Here is a 19,410-nt window from a genome sequence, read left to right as displayed (position 1 = left end):
ATCTACCCCCATACCTTTTAATCTATTTTCTCAATCAATTTTAGCCAACTCGTCGCTCATACCTATGTAATTGTCTTTATTTAAGTTAAAGACTCTTGTTTTAGATTTAGGTATGTCACTCTCAAACTTAACTTGCAACTCTATTGTATTATGATCACTCTATCCCATAGGATCATTTACTATGAGATTACTAATTCACCCTGTCCCATTTCACAATACATGATCTAAAATAACCTTATTCCTGGTTGGTTCCACAATGCATTGTTTTAGAAAACTGTCTTGAATACATTCCATAAAATTGTCCTCCAGACTATTTTTGCCAATTTGATTTGTCCAATCTGTATGCAGACTAAAGCCCCCCCATATGATTATTGCAATACTTTTGTTATAGGATCCTATTATTTCTTGATTAGTACCCTGTCCAATGATATAGATGCTATTAGGGGGCCTGTAAACTTCTCCGGCCTGTGTTTTCTGCCCCTTGTTATTCATTATCTCCACCCATACTGATTCCACTTTCTGATCATCCAACACATATCACCATGAAGTCAACTTGCTTCTAGTACCATAGGTCTAGAGTTACTTCAAGGTTGAGCAACAAGTTTTGAGGGCCAGTCACAGTGGGTGAGATTCTAATTGTATTTGGGGTGGGGCAAACAGACCAGTTTGATTGCAGAGAGGGGGATTTGAAGGTAATTTTAGCATCTGTGATTCAATTCACTTCAGTCTCAAGACCAGAGATGCTTCCCAGGAGTGCAGCATTTAGTACTCTAAAAGGGATCTGCCTCAAGTTTCTGGACTTGAAGTTTAAAGTCTTACCAGGCTGGGTATTAATGATTGAGAGAGAATTCAGCTGAATTGAAATGGGTAACAGCTCAGTTTCTGGTCAATGGTAACCCCCAGGATGTAGATAGTGGGGAATTCAGCGATGGTAATGCCATTGAATGTCAAGGGGAGATGGTTAGATTTTGTCTTGTTGGAGATGGTCATTGCTTGGCACTTGTGTGGCATGAATGTTACTTGCCACTCATAAGCCCAAGCTAGGATATTGTCCAGGTCTTGTTGCATTTCTACATGGACTGCTTCAGTATCTGAGGAGTCGCGAATGGGGCTGAACATTGTGCAATCATCAGCGAACATCCCCACTTCTGACCTTATGATTGAAGGAAGGTCATTGATGAAGCAGCTGAAGATGGTTGGGCCTAGGATTCTACCCTGAGGAACCCCTGCAGTGATGTCCTGGAGCTGAGATGATTGACCTCCAACAACCACAGCCATCTTCCTTTGCGTTAGGCATGACTCCAACCAGTGGAGAGTTTTCCCTCTGATTCCCATTGATTCCAATTTTGCTAGGGCACCTTGATGCCATACTTTGTCAAATGCTGCCTTGATGTCAAGGGCAGTCACTCTCACCTCACCTTTTGAGTTCAGCTCTTTTGTCCATATTTGAACCACGGCTATAATGAGATCTGGAGCTGAGTGGCCCTGGCCGAGCCCAAACTGAGCATCAGTGAGCAGGTTATTGCTAAACAAGTGCCACTTAATAGCAGTGTCGACGATACCTTCCATCACTTAACTGATGATTGAGAGTAGACTGATGGGGCGGTATTTGGCTGCGTTTGACTTGTCCTGCTTTTTGAGGACAGGACATACCTGGGCAATTTTCCAGTGTTGTAGCTGTACTGGAACAGCTTGGCTAGCGGCAAGTTCTGGAGCAAAGGTCTTCAGTACTGTTGCCGGAATGTTGTCAGGGCCCATAACCTTTGCAGTATCCAGTGCCTTCAGTCGTTTCTTGATATGCAGAGTGAATCAAATTGGCTGAAGACTGGCATCTGTGATTCTGGGGACTTCAGGAGGAGGCCGAGATGGATCATCAACTCGGTTCTTCTGACTGAAGATTGTTGCAAATGTTTCAGCTTTATTTTTTGCACTGATGTGCTGGGCTTCCCAATCATTAAGAGTGGGGATATTTGTGGAGCCACCTCCTCCAGTTAGTTGTTTAATTGTCCACCACCATTCACAACTGGATGTGGCAGGACTGCAGAGCTTAAATCTGATCCGTTGGTTATGGGATCGCTTAGCTCTGTCTTTCACATGCTGCTTACGCTGTTTGGCACGCAAGTAGTCCTGGCTTGTAGTTTCACAAGATTGACACCTCATTTTGAGGTATGCCTGGTGCTGATCCTGGCATGCCCTCCTGCACTCTTCATTGAACCAGGGTTGCTCCTCCGGCTTGATGGTAATGGTAGATTGGGGGATATGCTGGCCCATGAGGTTACACATTGTGGTTGAGTACAATTCTGCTGCTACTGATGGCCCACAGCGCCTCCTGGATGCCCAGTTTTGCATTGCTAGATCTGTTCGAAATCTATCCCATTTAGCATGGTGGTAGTGACACACAACACGATTGAAGGTATCCTCAATGTGAAGACGGAACTTTGCTCTACAAGGGCTGTGTGGCGGTCACTGCTACCAATACTGTCATGGACAGAGGCATCTGCAGCAGGCAGATTGGTGAGGACGAGGTCAAGTATATTTTTCCCTCTTGTTGGTTCCCTCACCACCTGCCGCAGACTCAGTCCAGAACTATGTCCTCTAGGACTCGGCCAGCTCGGTCATTAATGGTGCTACCCAAACCACTCTTGGTGATTTGGTTTGGCATCCTAAATGTGGATAGATGACTATCACTGGAATCTTCCCAGAAAAATTCTTTTCAGGCGACATTGAAGATCAGTTTGGGTAGGCTTCCAGGAAATGCAGCAACAGAGGTTTCAGACACAGGCCTTTCAGGAGAAATGCAGCCACATTTTCAGTCTGCTTCTTACACTTGCTTTTCAGCTCCTCGAGAGATGGAAAACTGGCAGGCCTTTTCCAAATTGCTGGAACATACTGAGTTAGGGTAGTCTGTTCTTCTTGGCAAGTTTTCTGCAACTGTCTTTTTAAAACCATTGTCCATATCCCAACTCACTATCAAAAGTGAAACCATAAACAATGTCACAAGAGACAAGCCTCCTGACCACGATAAATCTTGACCTGCCACTTCTCTGTACACATCTTTCCCAATTCAAAAACAGCCCCTGTTCGGTAATTATTTGAAAACAGGTACCTTCCAGTAACTGCTTGTTTTCAAAGCTAGACCTCTCAGTGACCCTGGTAAAAACTCATCCATGGAGTCGTTTCAGTTTTCCCAAAATAAACCAATGTCCAGCTGTAAAATACATGAGTCCTCAAAAAATACTTAAAAATATAGAAGCACTTGTAACAATTTGAAAGTCAGACATTGCTTGACCGGGAGCCAATGTAGGTCAGTGAGCATAGGGGTGATAGGGTAACGGGACATGGTGCACCTTAAGACATAGACAGCAGAGTTTTGGATGGCCTCAAGTTTACAGAGAGTAGAATGTGGGAGACCAATCTGGAGTACTTTGGAATAGTCAAGTCTAGAGGAAACAACTGCATGAATGAGGATTTCAGCAGCAGATGTCCTGTGACAGGGCGAAGTTGGGCGATGTTATTGAGGTGGAAATGGGCAGTCTTCGTGACAGCAGGAAGATGAGGTTGGAAGCTCATCTCTGAGTCAGATGTGACACCAAGTTTGCGAACAGGCTAGCTTAATCTCAGACTGTTGCCAGGGAGAGGGATGGAATTGAAAGCTGGGGAACTGAGTTTGGAGCAAGGACCAAAAATTATGGCTGCAGTCTTCCGAATATTTAATTGGAGGAAATTTCTGCTCATCCAGTACTGAATGTTGGAGAAGCAGTCTGATAATTTAGCAACAATGGAGGAGTCAAAAGAAGTCGTGCTGAGGTAGAGCTGAGTGTCGTCAGCATACATGTGAAAACTAATGCTGTGTTTTCTGATGACGTCATCGACGGGCAGCATGTAAATGAGAAATAGGAGGACATCAATGATAGATCCCTGGGGGACACCAGAGGTAACCGTGTGGGAGCAGGTAGAGAAGCCATTGCAAGTGATTCTATGGCTATGATTAGATAGATATGAATGAAACCCGGTGAGAGCAGTCCCACCAGCTGGACAACAGCAGAGAGGCGTTGGAGGAGGATGGTGTGGTTACCCATGTCAAAGGCTGCAGACAGGTCAAGAAGGATGAGGAGGGAAAGTTTACATTTTTCGCAATCACATAGGATGTCATTTGTGACATGAGAGCTGTTTTGGTACTGTGGCAGGGGCAGAAACGTGATTGGAGGGATTCAAACATGGGAGGTCCAGGAAAGTTGGGAACGGATTGAGCAATGACAACACATTCAAGCACTTTGGAGAGGAAAGGGAGGTTGGAGATGGGATGGTAGTTTGCAAGGATGGTGGAGTCAAGGGTTTCATTTTTTGAGGAGATGTGGATGACAGTAGATTTAAAGGAGAGAGGAACACCACCTGAAGAGAGAGAACTGTTTACAATATCAGCTAACATGGGGACCCAGAGGGGAAGTTGGTGATCATCAGTTTATTGGGAATAGGATTGAGGTAACAGGAGGTGGTTCTCAGGGACAAGATGAGCTCAGAGAGGGCATGAGGGGAGATAGGAGAGAAATGAGAGAAAGATGTGAGTTCAGGGCTAGGGCAGGGGGGAAGCATTAGAGAAAGTTTGGCCCAGTGTGCTAGTGGAAGCGAGGGATATAGCCAGAGGCAGCTAACCGGATAGTTTCAATCTTAGTGACAAAGAGGTCCATCAACTCCTCACACTTATTGTTGGAGGTGAGGATGAAGGGGATGAAGAGAAAGGTTTAAGAAGACGGTTTGCAGTAGAGAAAATAAACCAGGGGTTATCTTTGCATTCCATGATGATCCTGGAATAGTGAGCAGTTTTAGCAGATGACAGCAGTACCCAATATTGTTTTAGGTGGACCAACCAGATCTGGTCCTGGATGACTAAACTGGTTGTCTGCCATATCCTTTCAAGTCTGCATCCCTTGGTGATGAGGGCCATACCGGGTGAACGGCCAGGGTGAGAGAGACTGATCTTTTTGTTGGGGACTCAGGCATCAAAGGTGGAGTTGAGCAAATCAGTAGCTGTAAAAATGTTGTGATGAACAAAGGCTAGACAGTTGAGATTTTGAAAGTGCAGTTGTAAGTGAATAGGGGGATGGTTTTTTCCAGGGATGGATACAGAAGGAGGGAGAGTTGGGGCGTGAAAGGTGATATGAATGGAGAGTGTTGCAAGGAGGTGATCAGAGATGGCCTTATCTGTAATTGATACAATTGGACACGTAAGATGGCAAGGTCGAGGGGGTGGCCATGAATATGTGTTGGGGAATTTATATGGAGGGAGAGATTTCGGGAGCATAAAGGGGCATTGAACTCAGAGGAGAGCGAGCATGATGAGTTGAGATGGAGATTGAAATCACTGAGACTGAGAAGTCACTCGGTGCAGAGACTGAGGGACGAAAGCAGTGAAGACGTCAGACAGAATAGGTGAACAATTTTATGTCAGATGAAATGATTACATTCGGCTTTATGCCAGGTGAAGTAACTATACAATAGTCTTCAAATAAGGTAATTACATTGTATTGTACATAAGGTGGAATAGTATACTCTATTAGGCAGAATAGCCATCGTATCACTTGTCAGGCAGAATAACTACATTGTACTCAGGTACAATAACTTTGTTGTTTCTATGCTTTTATGTCTGGGTTGTTAATGAAAATGTCAATTTGAAAAACCCTTTCACTGCATATACCTTCTGATCATTACAAATATTTTACAGAGAAATACACGTATGGCACCATTCTAATTGTTGGCCGTTTTCTGCCAACTTATTACATGTAGTAAATGGTAGGCTGGACATTAAGACTGCATTGGGTAAAATGAACAAGTTCACAAATTCCAGTGTAGATTTGACCCTTTGGTAAATCTTTTTTGTTGGTGGAATAAAAATAGCAATTTCATCAAGTGTGTGTAGTGAAGAAGAATAACAATTCCAATTAGTTTAAGCCACGCTGTAAATTTTAAATCTTATGAGGCATAACCTGTTGATAAAACCCACATTCAGTGCACTGAAGTGGAAAATTTGACTTTTTATCTACATGTGAGATGAGACTGAAAAGCTGACATGTATTGGAAAATGACATTGGAGATATTAGTGTGGAAAATGAATGCCTTTTATTTCAAGAATTATAAAAGTATCAAGATCAAATTCCATTTGTACTGTAAAACCAATAAAACTTAACATAACCTGACATTTTAACTGTAAACAAATAGATAATACCTAAAATTGTAAACTTTTCTAAACATCTGAGTTAGGCTAGTTAATCAGTGATTCAGATTACAGTGCTCGAGCCAGCTGTATCTGAATGCATCACAGACCCAAAGCCCAGTCTGTCTTGAAACTGTGAGGAACTATTCAACAATAAACTGTAAGGATAATTCACTTGATAAATCATCCCTTTGAGTTAGTGCTTCCCCCTATAACTTTGTAGAGGCAGATATGCCACCACCCATTTCCTTGGGACCTGGTAATGTCTGGCTGTGACCCAAACTCCTGCTTCCACCTACCCTGACATCATTCCCTTCAGCTTCAAACAGGAGACAATTGTGAGATATTGAAATGAGTCGTGGAAGTTAAAATGGCTTGGGCTTCATGTAAGGGTGCCTGTGGGCTATTCCTATATGGCCTGAGTTAAATTCAGGGGTGCAGTGTCTTATTGCCTTTCCACCTGTGGATGGAGTCAAGACTCAGTCATATCCACCAGTTGATTCTCATTGTTATACCATGATTTGCAATCTTGATTGTGATTGGTAAACGTAACATTGTGTATCAAATTATTCATAGATCCATGCATGTGAAAATAAAAATGTTGTGCACATCACCAAAGAACAATATTACATAAGGCATATTTTCTGGTTCTGGTAGATTAAGCTACCACAATCTGACCTTGGTTTGTTGGTTTCATTTATACCAACAGAAACTACAAGCAAATTTTATACATCTATCCACTTACTAGAATATGCATCTACTGGCACCCATTGTGGTGCATTGTTCAATTAGTGTTCATTTGATATGTAGTGTATTGGTCATTTGAGGCCACCGTAGACTGCGCTGTGTGTCACTAGAGGAAGTAAATAATAAAGTTTCATTTTGCAGCAGTAATCCGGAAGGTTGTGCCATGTGTTTCTTCCTGAGATTTACAATAGCAGATCTACAATGTGAGATCTTACAATGGCTACGAGGATGGAATCTACATTTACTTTATAGCCAGGTATAATTCGCTGTGCTTTCAGTCATAAACTCCAGGTAAGGCAGATTGTCAAATACGGACAGTGTTGGGATTTGTGCACAGCAGGCCTTATATCTTTGTGCAGTTAATGCAGAACAGCCATTTTGTCTCAAACACCAATATAAGGGTAGTTTGGTCTGCTTAAACCTTAGAGAAGAATTTATTGCAGGATTGTAGCACTCCACGAAAGGTTCATTTGTTTCTTCCACCTGCCATTATTACTTTTGACACTTTTGACACAATCACACTTTGCCTGTGTGATTGTGCCTGCGGAACGGTGTGGCAATGTGCTTCAAAATGGTCACCAAAGGTCAAAAGACATGGCCTTGTATATTCAAACTGTCTACACTCTGGCAAGGACAGAAGGATACATTCCACAGCTAAGAGATGTCAATTACACTTGTCCTGAACCCATCAAGAGATGTTTTTGAATTGAATGGGTTCTTCTGAAAAAAGGTGTAAAATAGCCACATCCTGGGCCATTGTTGATCACCACAGGGATGAAGATCTGTGTCTTTCCAACAAAAGCAAGATATGAGTGACTTTTAGCTTAACAGGTAGCTCTCTGGAGAGAGAGAGAGAAAGACCCAAGAAAAAGCATCACCATAGCTTGTCCAACTGCCAGCTGGGAGAATATCCAACAAGCTGAAAGGAAGGTGCCCTTCTGTGAACTCTACATTTCAACTTGTGCAGCAGAAAACTGGAAGTGATCCCCTGTCTTCAAACTGAACTTTCAACCAGCAGAGAAATCTACAAACACTCCAGGCCTGCAATTAAAGAGAAATTGACCTCTGAGAAAATTCAACAGGATTACCATAAACTCTGAAACCCTACCTCACTTCAAATCACTTACGCTCTCTATCAGTCTCTTCGTGTATGTGTGCACAAGCACGAGTGAGTGTATGAGTGGGTGTGGTTGCAACAATTTCAAGATAAGGCATATTGCTCAATAAATAATTAATCTGCTGTTATAAGTCTACAGAAAAACCTGTCGCTGTCTGTTTATTTGACAAATGTTATGAGGGTTTCCGTTTTTTGTTAAAACTGAGAATCTATATTTTTTTTAAATGAAAAGGATTCCATTGATGCTGGAATCTTGAAGAAGCTGAATTTTGGGTGTTTTTCTTAAAAGAAGTTACCAGAAGGTTTGGACTGAATATAACCAAGTTTACTGGAAAGCACCTGTTTGTAAAGAACCCAGCAGGGGGTTGTGTTGTGATCCTGAAAGAGCTATTTACAAGGAAATGACAAGTCAAGATTTATGGTCGTCACAAGGCTTGTTTCTGGAAAAAGTTGGTTACGTTTTAAACTGTTAAAAAAGCCTGTTTATTTCAAAAACAGGCAGTTGGAGTTTGCTTATTGACCTGCTAGGAGAACAGAAGATCCAGCTATTCCGTCTTGCTTTTGAAAAGCAAATCTGTATCATGTCCTTGTTGCCTCATGTTTTTGACAAAATCCTACATTTTTGCAGAAACCTTGCATCTTTGAAGGAACTTTGCATCGAATGTACAAGAATTGGCACCTTTGTTGCTGCACACCTGATGTGAGACCTATGTGAAGGCTTCTGAGCTAAATCTCTTTGAAAGCCTACCCAAACGGACCATCAACATCGCTCGGAAAGAACTGTTCTCGGAAGATTCCCACTGGCAGCATCCTATTCACCTTTGGGACACCTTGCCAAAACAAAGGACTTCCATAACTTCTCTTCAGTCTAAGTTTTTTTTCATTCCTTCTGTTTCATTGTAAGCTGCAAACAAAAATCCCTTTTTTTCCCCCTGGTTAACCAGTTGTGTATGTGTGTTTGTGTGCGTGAAGGTCAGGATAAAATAAGGGGCTTTAATATTTCAATTTGTGCGTATATTTACTTCATTATTGGTTAAGACTTGGTTTATAATAAATTGATTTGTTTTGTTTAAGGGAACCTCCCTTACAGGGTGGTCTTTGGCTGCACCCACTCCCAGGCAGGTAGGGAGAGCTTGTAATCCTACCTGGAACACTGCCCCCAACCCCCTCCCACCTATCACTGGGTGCCGGCCTCCAGACAGTTGAGCTGCCCCCTGTTGCATCGGGAAACTAGAGGTGGACTGGAAAATCCTAGTCAGCCTCCTATCAGTGCCCTTAACAAAGCTTTTAATTGGCTTCCCGTCTCATGGGGGAGAGAAGTCCTGTTGGGCCTCGAACTCACTTCCCCTAAAATGGCTGGCACCGGGAACGGGGTCGGGAAACTAGCACACTGATCGGCATCGGTATTTTCAGGCCCTGTCTGCCTCCATTCCTGACCTCGGTGGGGCCTGAAATTTCTGCCTTATGTGTCTCACGTTTTGAATTTGACTCTTACACAATATCTATTTCTATGATAGCATAACCCAGGAATATATCAATAATATTCTCTCGTGACCTGAGCTGAATTGTCATGTCTTTTGCACTTATACTTCTTCAGTCTCTCTGAAGACAGACTGCGCAATCACTTGGTAAAACAAGGCTAGAAACAAATCATTCAATTGTTTTAGTTCATAATAGAACCAACACAACAACAGTTATGAGCAGATTCACTTAGATCAATAAGTACTGCTACAAAATCATGACACATTACCCTTCTTCACATTGGTGGATTGCCTTACTTGAATTACACAAAGTAACTTGTAACTACACTCTGGCATTTTCCTTCTCAACCTAAACAAAGCTTCTTCTCACAACTTTCTGTAAAAAGAAATCTGACTGCTTTCGCAGCCTCAGCTGCACCTGACCATCTTAGCAGTTTGATGCTTTTAAAATAAGCCTATGCTTCTGCCTCGTGTTTTATCTCCTCCTGTTCACGGCCAGATGCTGCCTGCCAAGGTCTCGGGGCTAGAGACTTTCCAACACAATAGGCTGAGGTATCTATCGATTGCAGAGACAAGCTAATCAATTATGTATTATTTACAGTCTTTGGGGCAAATAACTTTTATTAACCCCCTGTTGTTTTGATGCATGAATATTCTCCAAGATACAGCTATGCCAAGTATAGAGGCCATGATAATCTCACATCTTACATCAGCTGAGATGGACGGGATGTGTTGTCAGAATGCCCGACTCAAGACTGCCCAAACAGGTGCTCTACTCAGAGCTATGGCAGGGAGCCCGTTCACACAGGAGTCTAAGAAAACGGTTCAAAGATAATCTCAAAGCCTCCTTGAAGGTCTGTTCTGTTAGCATCAACACATGGGAAGCAGATGCCCACTCATGACCAAAATGGCAATCCATCATCAAATATTGTATCAAAACCTTCTATTCAGCAAGAACAGCCACTGAGAGAGACCAGTAATCTGTCACCACCTCTGCTGGCCGACAGCCGATGTCCTCACTGTGGGAGAGCCTGTAAGGCTAAGATAGGGCTCATAAACCATCTGTGAACCCACAGCCAACACTATCACCTCACTTCCGCACAGCTATCTGCAAGGAAGAATCGTCCTCGACACAGGGGATTGCCAATGATGATTGTTTTGGTGCTCTTTTGTTGTAAATACACAATGTTTTAAAAGAAATAAAGATATTTTCTATGTTTTGGAACACATTTAAAAAGTCATTCTTTTTCAAATCCTATTGGTGGGCAAATTTTTTTAAAAAAATCCTGCAATGTGAAAAGACATACAAAGACATTTACAATATTTTATTGTACTAATTTGATGTTTTTCACATTCAGTTGGTGAATATAAGTTTTTATTTATATTCATGGTGGGGTTGGGACGGCCAATATCTTGCCTGCATTGTGTCACTAATGGGGAGGGAGGGGAAAGTCAGGTCGACGAGGTAAGTAATTCTGGGGGTGGGAGGGCGGTGGAGAAGGCAAGGAATGAAATGTAAGGTTATTGCAGGGATGGGAGAGGGGCCGGGAACATTTATTTAATTATTTATAATAAATTTTGAGGCAATTTGTCTTTAAAAAAATGTAATTAATTTTAAGGGCTGGTATCCCTTTAAAAATGGCATTGGCGCCTGCGCAGTGATGCTGGACACCATTGCTGGGGACGGATCGCCCACCCCCTCCACGTCATCTGCCCCAGCCATGTAAATAAGCTGCCACGTTTAATATCGCGGCGGCTATGCGGAATACGCGCCATCTTTGAAGCTTGCAGTGAGCTGGTAAAATTCAGCCTAATGTTTGCAGCCCATCTCCCTAAAAGTCCTCGTTGTGCAGGGATAGGTGTTTTATTATAGTGGTGATAACGACTTCTCTGGGACTACAGCAGCACCGAATTAGAGGCGGTTGCATTGGAAGTAGCAGGTTGCTGTTTCTAAGGAGCAAGAGGAGGATTTAAGGGGGGTGGGGGGGGAAAGCAGTAGAGAGGAGTGATTCTGTTCTGTTAGATTTGTGTGCTTTGGGAGAAGGAAGGTTGGTGGTTCATCAGTTGCTGAGCAGGCATCAGGTGACCAGTGTCTCTATGTGCAAGGCAATTCACTACATTTGCTTTGTTTAGTCGTATCCTGCTTTTTGACCTAATATCACTGTAACTGATTGATTTATAATGGAAAATGTCCATTTATAGTGGTGCATTGGCATAGCTGGTACTGCATCCAAATATTTATACAGGGATGTTCAATGCATTTTAAAATTAAATGGTGAGATCCAATCAGCATTTATAATATATAATAGATGGAAAGACTTATTGTAGTTACCACTGGTTATTTGGTGGGGATTAAACAGGGAAATGGCTGCAAAGTTAAAATAGATGTTGGTCATATAAATCCACGACAAATGGGGATTATAAGATAGCCTTTTCTTCTATTATAGTTTGTCTGTTTTGTGGGTTTTTTCTGATCATTGTCTTATTTGTTCAGCTAGGATTATGCATTAGTAGAGCTTCTGCTTCAGTCCTGAATATGAACTGCAGTCTTGTCCTGCTGCCCATGTGTCGCACTTTACTGGCATTTCTGCGAGGATCACAGAAGGTGAGTGAATGGACTCTTTCGTTGATGAGATTTACCAACTGTAGAAGTCATCCTTATTTACAGAGATCCCAGGAGACTTAATCAAAAATAATTCTGTAGAACTTTCCCAAATTATTTTCAAGGATCTGCTGCCCTGCTCTTGATGACCCAATCCCTCAGCTGTTATGTTCGATCAAGTTGCAATATATTTCTGTATTCATTAATTGTGTTCAAAACACTAATCTGCAACAACTGAAGTGGAATGGGAAAATCTGAAAGTTGTCAATAGTCATCACTGACTAAATTACGACCAGGTCAGGAGAGGTCTAGGGGTTCCCTCTCAGCCTTTGCCTGATTTAACCGTAACATGGTTTAATTTTAGAAACACCATGGTTTTAGCTTAACCCCTCAGTGAGTCCTTGCTCACTGCTCTCTAATTGTGATTTCAAATGAACCAACCAGACAGGCTTTCTTAGGTTTAAACAAGGCGGAAGTTTATTAATCTTAAAACTCTAACCTGGTTAATGGCTACGAATATGTGACGCGACCACGCTAGCATGCCTACGCGATAAACACACACGTGGAGCGAGACAGAAAAGTAGAAAAGAAGAAAGGGGAAGAGTCTGAGGAAATCTCTGGATTATAGTTACAGTCCTTTAAGTTCAATGTGGAGTCTTTGGTTGCCGGTAAATCTTGCAATTTGTTGGGGCCCACTGCATGCTTCAACTTGTTTTGAGGTCGGAGTCTTTTCTCCCTTGAGGTTTACGTGTCTTCTGTGGGTCCGGTGGCTTGGGAGAAAGTGAGAGAGAGCCAGCCAGGAGAGGGAGGCTTTCTTGCTCCAGCTTTAGTTTCAACTGCCGTCAGTTCCTTTCTCTGTGGCACAATTCAAAAAACCCCAGGATGCCCAGCAGGTTAGTCATTTGACTAGCTGGCTTGACCACTTCTGTTTGTGGATTCTGCCATCTTAGCAGTCATCCTGGAATGTGAGCTTCCTCAACTTCAGTGTCTGATGATCAAAGTCCATGGTGGGTTAAGCGGACCAGGGAGCACACCTTTTGTCTCTCCAAGCACCGTCTGTTAGTATGCAAATGTTTCTCCAGCCACTGCTGATCTGTTTAACAAGTCATTTCCTTGCCCCAGCAACAGTTTAAAATCAATGTTCATATGACAAAATTAATATGCCGCATTCTTGGCAGGTGTGGGTCTGCATGACACTGACTAAACATTCCTCTCTCGAAATAAATTTGCATTAACCTAAAAGGTTTGTTGACTGATTTTCATGTGCTGTCTGAATTCAGTTGGCAACACTTTAAGTTACAGTCCTATGACTTCTTTGTGAAATGAGAGGCAGAATTGAGGTCCAGGTTGTTTTACCTCCCAGGTCTCAATTAAATCTGAATGTGTAGAACATTGATGGGAAGTGGTGGAAAATTGGGTGGCCTGTCAACGCAAGGTAGGTGACAGGATTGGTTCTGGGGGCATCTCATGGGGTCTCCTTCTGTGACAAAGAAAAGAGACAAAAAAACCCTCTCCTGGGGCTGATCTTCTTCCAAACTTGTGAAGTCTGGCAAGGAAACTACAGTGGCTTCCCCCTCAGGCCTGAGTTAAAATTGTTGTCAGTTGCCTATGAAATGCATATTTTGTTATGATCCCTGTGAAAATCAACAAACCAATAAAAAAAGGGCAAGATCTCACTTTTATTACTTTTCCATTAACAATCAAACCAAAATCAACATGAATTAAACATGAATTAACAGACAAATCAGTCAATATATGTTTTCCAAGTTGCATGTTAATTATCAGATACAACAAAGTTAGATCTCACAGATTTACTGGACAGTCTTCTCAGCATATATGGCACCAATTACAACCATGAAGTTCTTCAAAACTCTGAAATTCCTCAGTTAGATCTCCAGATCCATTCTTCCAAGATGTAGCCACCGAGTCTCATCTGACAGTAGTTCACCTTCAATCCTGAACTCCACGGGTATGGTTTACACCAAAAACATCACTGTACTCCGGAACCTCCTTAGCTCTGCTCACGACTGCCTTGATGGCATAGCTCCTCCGGTATTACCTTAAGTAAATGAAAACAGCTGCAACAACTCGTATTTGCCTGTGGCCAACTCCCAGATTCAGCTTCCACTGTCTAAGCTTGTCTGCAAAACTGCAATCCTGTAATCTGAGCTTGGATAGCTCTACCCACATGCCTCTGATCAAATGACTCTGTGGCCAGGATTTTATGAGTCCCGTGGCATTCCTGATGGCAGAATGGGAAGTTGGAGTATCTTCTGTTTACACCAGTTTTCCCATTTCTCACGCAACTTAATATGTAAATGAAGTGTGTGACACTGGGCAAGGAGACAAACGGCATTCTGCAGCGGGGATGGCCTTTCATTGGTGGAACCCCTGTCACTGGGCCAAGTACCATGATCACCATGGCTATAAGGCATTCTGTACTTGCAGCCTCAAAGATCAGAAGCCTTCCTGTCATGTAAGTCTTTGCATAGGATCCAAAAATCAAGTTTTAAATTAATTCAAAATGATTTTGCCTCCCTTAATTTTTGTATTCCAGCACCAACTTCACATCATTTACTTTATTTCTGCAGCAACCCAAAAGAAGATGTCAGGCAGCAAGCAGCGTCCCGCTCTTGTTCAGTGACACCTCTCTGCAGGTTCTCCTCCAGGCTGGTCAGGAAAAGGCGGGAGGTCCTCTCCCCTGAAGATGGAGTGCGAAGACCCTCCCGCCTGATCAAGGCGGGCCTGGATGGAGGTAGCAGAGGAGATCTCGTACCGTGGGGTCACTCGTAGAACCTGGGTACAGTGTCGCAAACGCACCAATGACTTACTCAGGTCGGTGAGGGTAAGTGGTCTTAACGAAGCTGTTCCATTATTTTTCTACATGGCTCCGTCTCTTTAAGACAGAGGGCAAACAAGGCATACATTGGGATTTCATGAGCAACCTTGGTGCCATACACTAATTCATTTTGCGCAAAGTTGACGATTGACATTGTTGGTGTGCTTTGATATGTTGTGCGAAACCAAGTCCTGAATGAGTGATGTCGATACATGTTTACAATGGTTGTGATGCACCATTAAAAAATTTCATTCAGTCTGCACTATCTCCTGCAGGAAAAATGCACCCGCAACCAGCAAGAGCATGCCAAGATAGGAGAAGGTGTCGCTGACATTACAATCTGGACACCGGCTGAAGAGGAGGCTGCACAAATAGCAAGAGAGGAGGAAAGCAGGCAATATCAGATGGCGTGGCAGGATCGCCAAGGCGTATGGATGAATTGTCATCTTCAATCTTGCAGCCATGCGTGCATACCCCATGAAAGTGTCCAAACTCATGTGCACCTGATTCTTAATGTGTCTCTGTTCGTGTCTCCACTGAAGGTGCCTGCATTCAAGTGTCTGGAAGCTGCGAGGCGCAAGATTCCTCCACTGGGTAGGAAGATGAAACCAATGCCCCAGAGGGTGCACCATCACCTGCCTCTTCTACCACCTGCGCCAGCACAGATACATCCACACAGTCTGCAGGGGAATGGGGTTTAATATCAGAATCTGAGTCACAATCTGGTGTGCATGACACAAACACGTCCCAGCAGCTAAGGGAGCATGTGCCAGCCAGGTCTCCTGACAATCGGAGGACTGCTGGGGACCAGGCTGCTGCTCAGCCCCATGCTCATGATGATCCTCTGTTTGTTGCTACGAGAAGTCTGCTGGATGTGCAGCAAAGCCATGTAGAAAATATGTTGGAGATGCCTGAGGTCATGCGTGGTTTGCACGTGCCATGGAGGAGTCCATGCAAGCCAAGAAGTCTGCCATGTCCCAGGCATTTGAGCATATGGCTTCCTCAGTCGAGAGTTTGGCGAGCTCCATGGTGAGTTTGGTTGAGCCCGCGAGCCAAATGCAATCTGACCTGGACAACATCGCTGTTGCTGTGGGCTCCATGCAGCAGAGTCTAAGTGTGAGGGAGACACGGAATCTGGACTTCCCTACAGATACTCCTTCCCCTCAAGGAGGCAGGCAGGTATCGTGCATCCAAATGGTGGAGGAGTGCATGCCAGCTACCCTGGGGCCTTCCTCTCAGGACCCCCTAGGGTAAGTGACGTCTCGTCCTCCGTCCTGACATTGACCCCACGGAGGATACTCAAGCACCATTGTTGCCAACCTCCAGTAGGATGGAGCCATCAAGGCCCCATTCCTCCAGAGGACACCTGCCACGGTCATCCACAGCAACGGGGCAGTGCACTGAGCAGACTGCCTCCACCTCAGCTGCTGATGTCGGGGTAGTACCTAGACGTAATAGGAGAAAATGTAAAAAGAAACAGTTTTGAACACGAAGGTGGCATGGGTACTGTAAACATTGTGCAATTCTTCATAAAATCATAGAATCATAGAAAGTTTAAGGCACAGAAAGAGGCCACTTGACCCATCGTGTCTGTGCTGGCTGAAAAATAATCTACCCATTCTAATCCCACCTTCAATTAGTTCAGTACATCTTTATTTACTTTAACATTTGATGCTTTCTCGTAAATCATTTGCTTGGTTTCAGATGAAAATGAAAATGTTCATTGGAAGCCTATGGCAGGAATGCATTGATGTTTGCAAAGCATCTCAGAAAATGTCCAATCTCCAATTCACATTGCTGTTTGAGCCTTCACTCTTCAATGATGGCTGTCGATTGATGATTATTAACCTTTTTCACTACTAACATGACTTATATCTGTGCTTCTGCGGTCATAATTTAACGTTGCTTGCAGTGGTGTGTTTTCGGATTCATTGTAGCCCATAAAAGATTTCATCTGCCAGTCACATCAAAGTGCAGCAAAGTTATTTAAAGATGACAGCAATGTATAAGACCTCAGGCATATGTGAATATATGTGGGAATTTTTATCTTCCCAACGTTCCTTGATGAAGTGGCTTATTGTTGACTGAAACGTGCAAATATTAGGTTCCCTCGGATGTCCCTTGCCTGTTTCTCCATGGCCCTCAAATCGATGACGGCATTGGTTGCATTGTTGTCCTACTCCTCCTCACCCTCTTCATAGTCTTTCTCATCTGAGGAGGACTGGTGTTCCTCCTGTTCCTCCGCCTGCAGAGTGTTGCTGCGTCTAATTGCAAAGTTGTACAAGGCACAGCAGAGAATGATTATTCGTGACTCCCTCTGTGGCGCGTACTGAAGAGCCCCTCCAGACTGGTCAAAGTAGTGGAACTGCATTTTCAGCATGCCAGTGGTGTGTTCAATGATGGCTCTGGTGGATGCGTGAGCAGCATTATGCCTCTCTTCAGCAGCGCTTTGGGGATGACGCACTGGTGTCATCAACCATGTACAAAGTAGGTCACCCTTGTCACCCAGGATCCAGCTGTCAACTTCGACTAGTTCCTTGAAAACTGCTGGCACTGGGAGTTCCTCAAAATGCATGAGTCGTGACAGCTCCCTGGGAAATGTGCGCAAACATGCATGATTCTTCTCCTGTGGTCGCAAACCAGTTGTATTTTTAAAGAGCGGAAGCCTTTGCAATTCACAAATACAGCAGACTGGTCTCAGGGAGCTCCACTGGCCACGTGAGTACAGTCAATCACCCCTTTCACTCTAGGAACCTAGCAGACCTTGCTGTCTGGCTGTCCTCGTCTACAGGTAAGTACATGAAAGCATTGGCACATCGAAAAAGGGCTTTGGTACCTCTTTGATGGACCTGTGGGTCACCTGTGGGTGCCTAGAAGGACAAGGTAACAAAAACATTGAGTGCAACAGTCACCTTGAGGGCAACTGGCATGGGATTTCCACCAAAGCCAAGCAACCGCAGGTCATGCTGCAGGATCCTACAAATTTCTGTGACCATTTCACGTGACATCCTTAGGTATCTCTGGCATTGCTTTTCTGACATTTGAAGGTAATTGTCCTTGTCCTGAGGATACGATGACGTGCCAGTGTCCATCTTTGATAAAGTCATTCCTGGATGCTGTCATTCAGAGCATCCTCACCATCTTGTCTGCCTGTTACTGGCATTCAGGCATCATAAGGTGAGGGAAATGAACCCTCCTTAGTTGCTCTGTCTGCTCTTCTTCCCGTCGTACCAGACAAATTGGGTGTATGAGACCCATGTCGCTGCGGTTTTTCAGAACAATAAATAAGCAGAGTGTGGCAATTCAGCCCTCTTTTGCCAGTGAGCTAAGACATCGAGTTAATGAACAGCTTCCTTGTATCTGCCTTCAAGTTGCTGCCAGGTAGAAGACACACCCGCTATCATTTGTCTCCTCCCACTCTCCTTGCAATCCTTGAGTGGCCACGTGGTTTGCATTAATGTTGGAGAAAATGGTGTGTGTAGAGTTCAGGGTAAGTCTCCTCAACTTCCAATCTCCTCCTGTAACCTTCCAGCCTGAATCCATTACCCTTGACCCACCCATTGTTAACGTTACCCTTCCCTCCGTTACCATTGAGCCTCCCCCTATTACCGTGCACAGTGTAATCATCAATTTATTCATGCCATCCATCTCCACCCCCCAGTTATTATCGACATGCTGACTCTGATCCTTGATTGACCTGACCATTGTTGCCGAGTCCCCATTCCCCTCCCTATGAAGTTGTTGAATACCCAACCATAAATTTTGACCTTCCCCCACCCCCGCAGAATCCATTTGCCCCCATTGATTGTGACCGTCCCCTTTGCTAGCCGGTATGCTCAATATTCCCCACAGCTCCCCAACGTTGACAGCACTCATCCCTCTCTTTAGGCCATTGCCGACTACCTACTGACCGTAATGCTCTAATCAACCCACAATCCCTGCAGCCAGCCACATCCAGCTTCAGCATCAATAGCAACCATTCCACAGCTTGGACGCTCTGCTCCACCCTCCCATGCTCCTCCATGTACCTGATCACCCCACCCTTCCCTTCCCAAGAACCTTCCCCTGCTCCTCCCATGTAGACCCCCATATGCCTTTACCACCATCCCCGGAGAAGAATCACCCTTGCTGGCGCTGAGTCTGGAGGCAAACATCCATTCCAATGCTGGCATTCATTTTGTCGATAAGTTAAAGAGAGAACAACACAGACCTGAGACTCAACCGCACAAATCTGACTGCTGCACGCCACATTGAAACAATCGTGAACCAGGTGGCATGGGAATAGCGCTCGCCATTCACCTAATCTGGCAGGTAGGACTGAATTGTAACTAAGCGTAGGATAATGAGTATCCATGGCATGTAAATGAATGCAAAGCTGCAAACTGCCACCGTGCGGGGTTGGTGGGGGGGGGG

At 44.0% G+C, this 19,410-nt stretch overlaps 1 protein-coding gene across 2 annotated transcripts in view; it reads left to right on the top strand.

Moving 5' to 3' along the window:
* Nucleotides 1-19,410, top strand: part of LOC137370985 (NADPH oxidase 4) — a 265,074-nt gene that overhangs the window by 23,019 nt on the left and 222,645 nt on the right. For both annotated transcript variants that reach the window (XM_068032888.1, XM_068032887.1), the window contains exon 3: nt 12,051-12,161. In XM_068032888.1, the coding sequence (XP_067888989.1) occupies nt 12,051-12,161 (111 nt within the window). The remainder of the gene's footprint in view (nt 1-12,050; nt 12,162-19,410) is intronic.

Source organism: Heterodontus francisci, chromosome 6 (assembly GCF_036365525.1).
Source record: "Heterodontus francisci isolate sHetFra1 chromosome 6, sHetFra1.hap1, whole genome shotgun sequence".
NCBI lineage: Eukaryota > Metazoa > Chordata > Chondrichthyes > Heterodontiformes > Heterodontidae > Heterodontus > Heterodontus francisci.
This window is presented reverse-complemented; position numbering and strand designations above follow the sequence as displayed.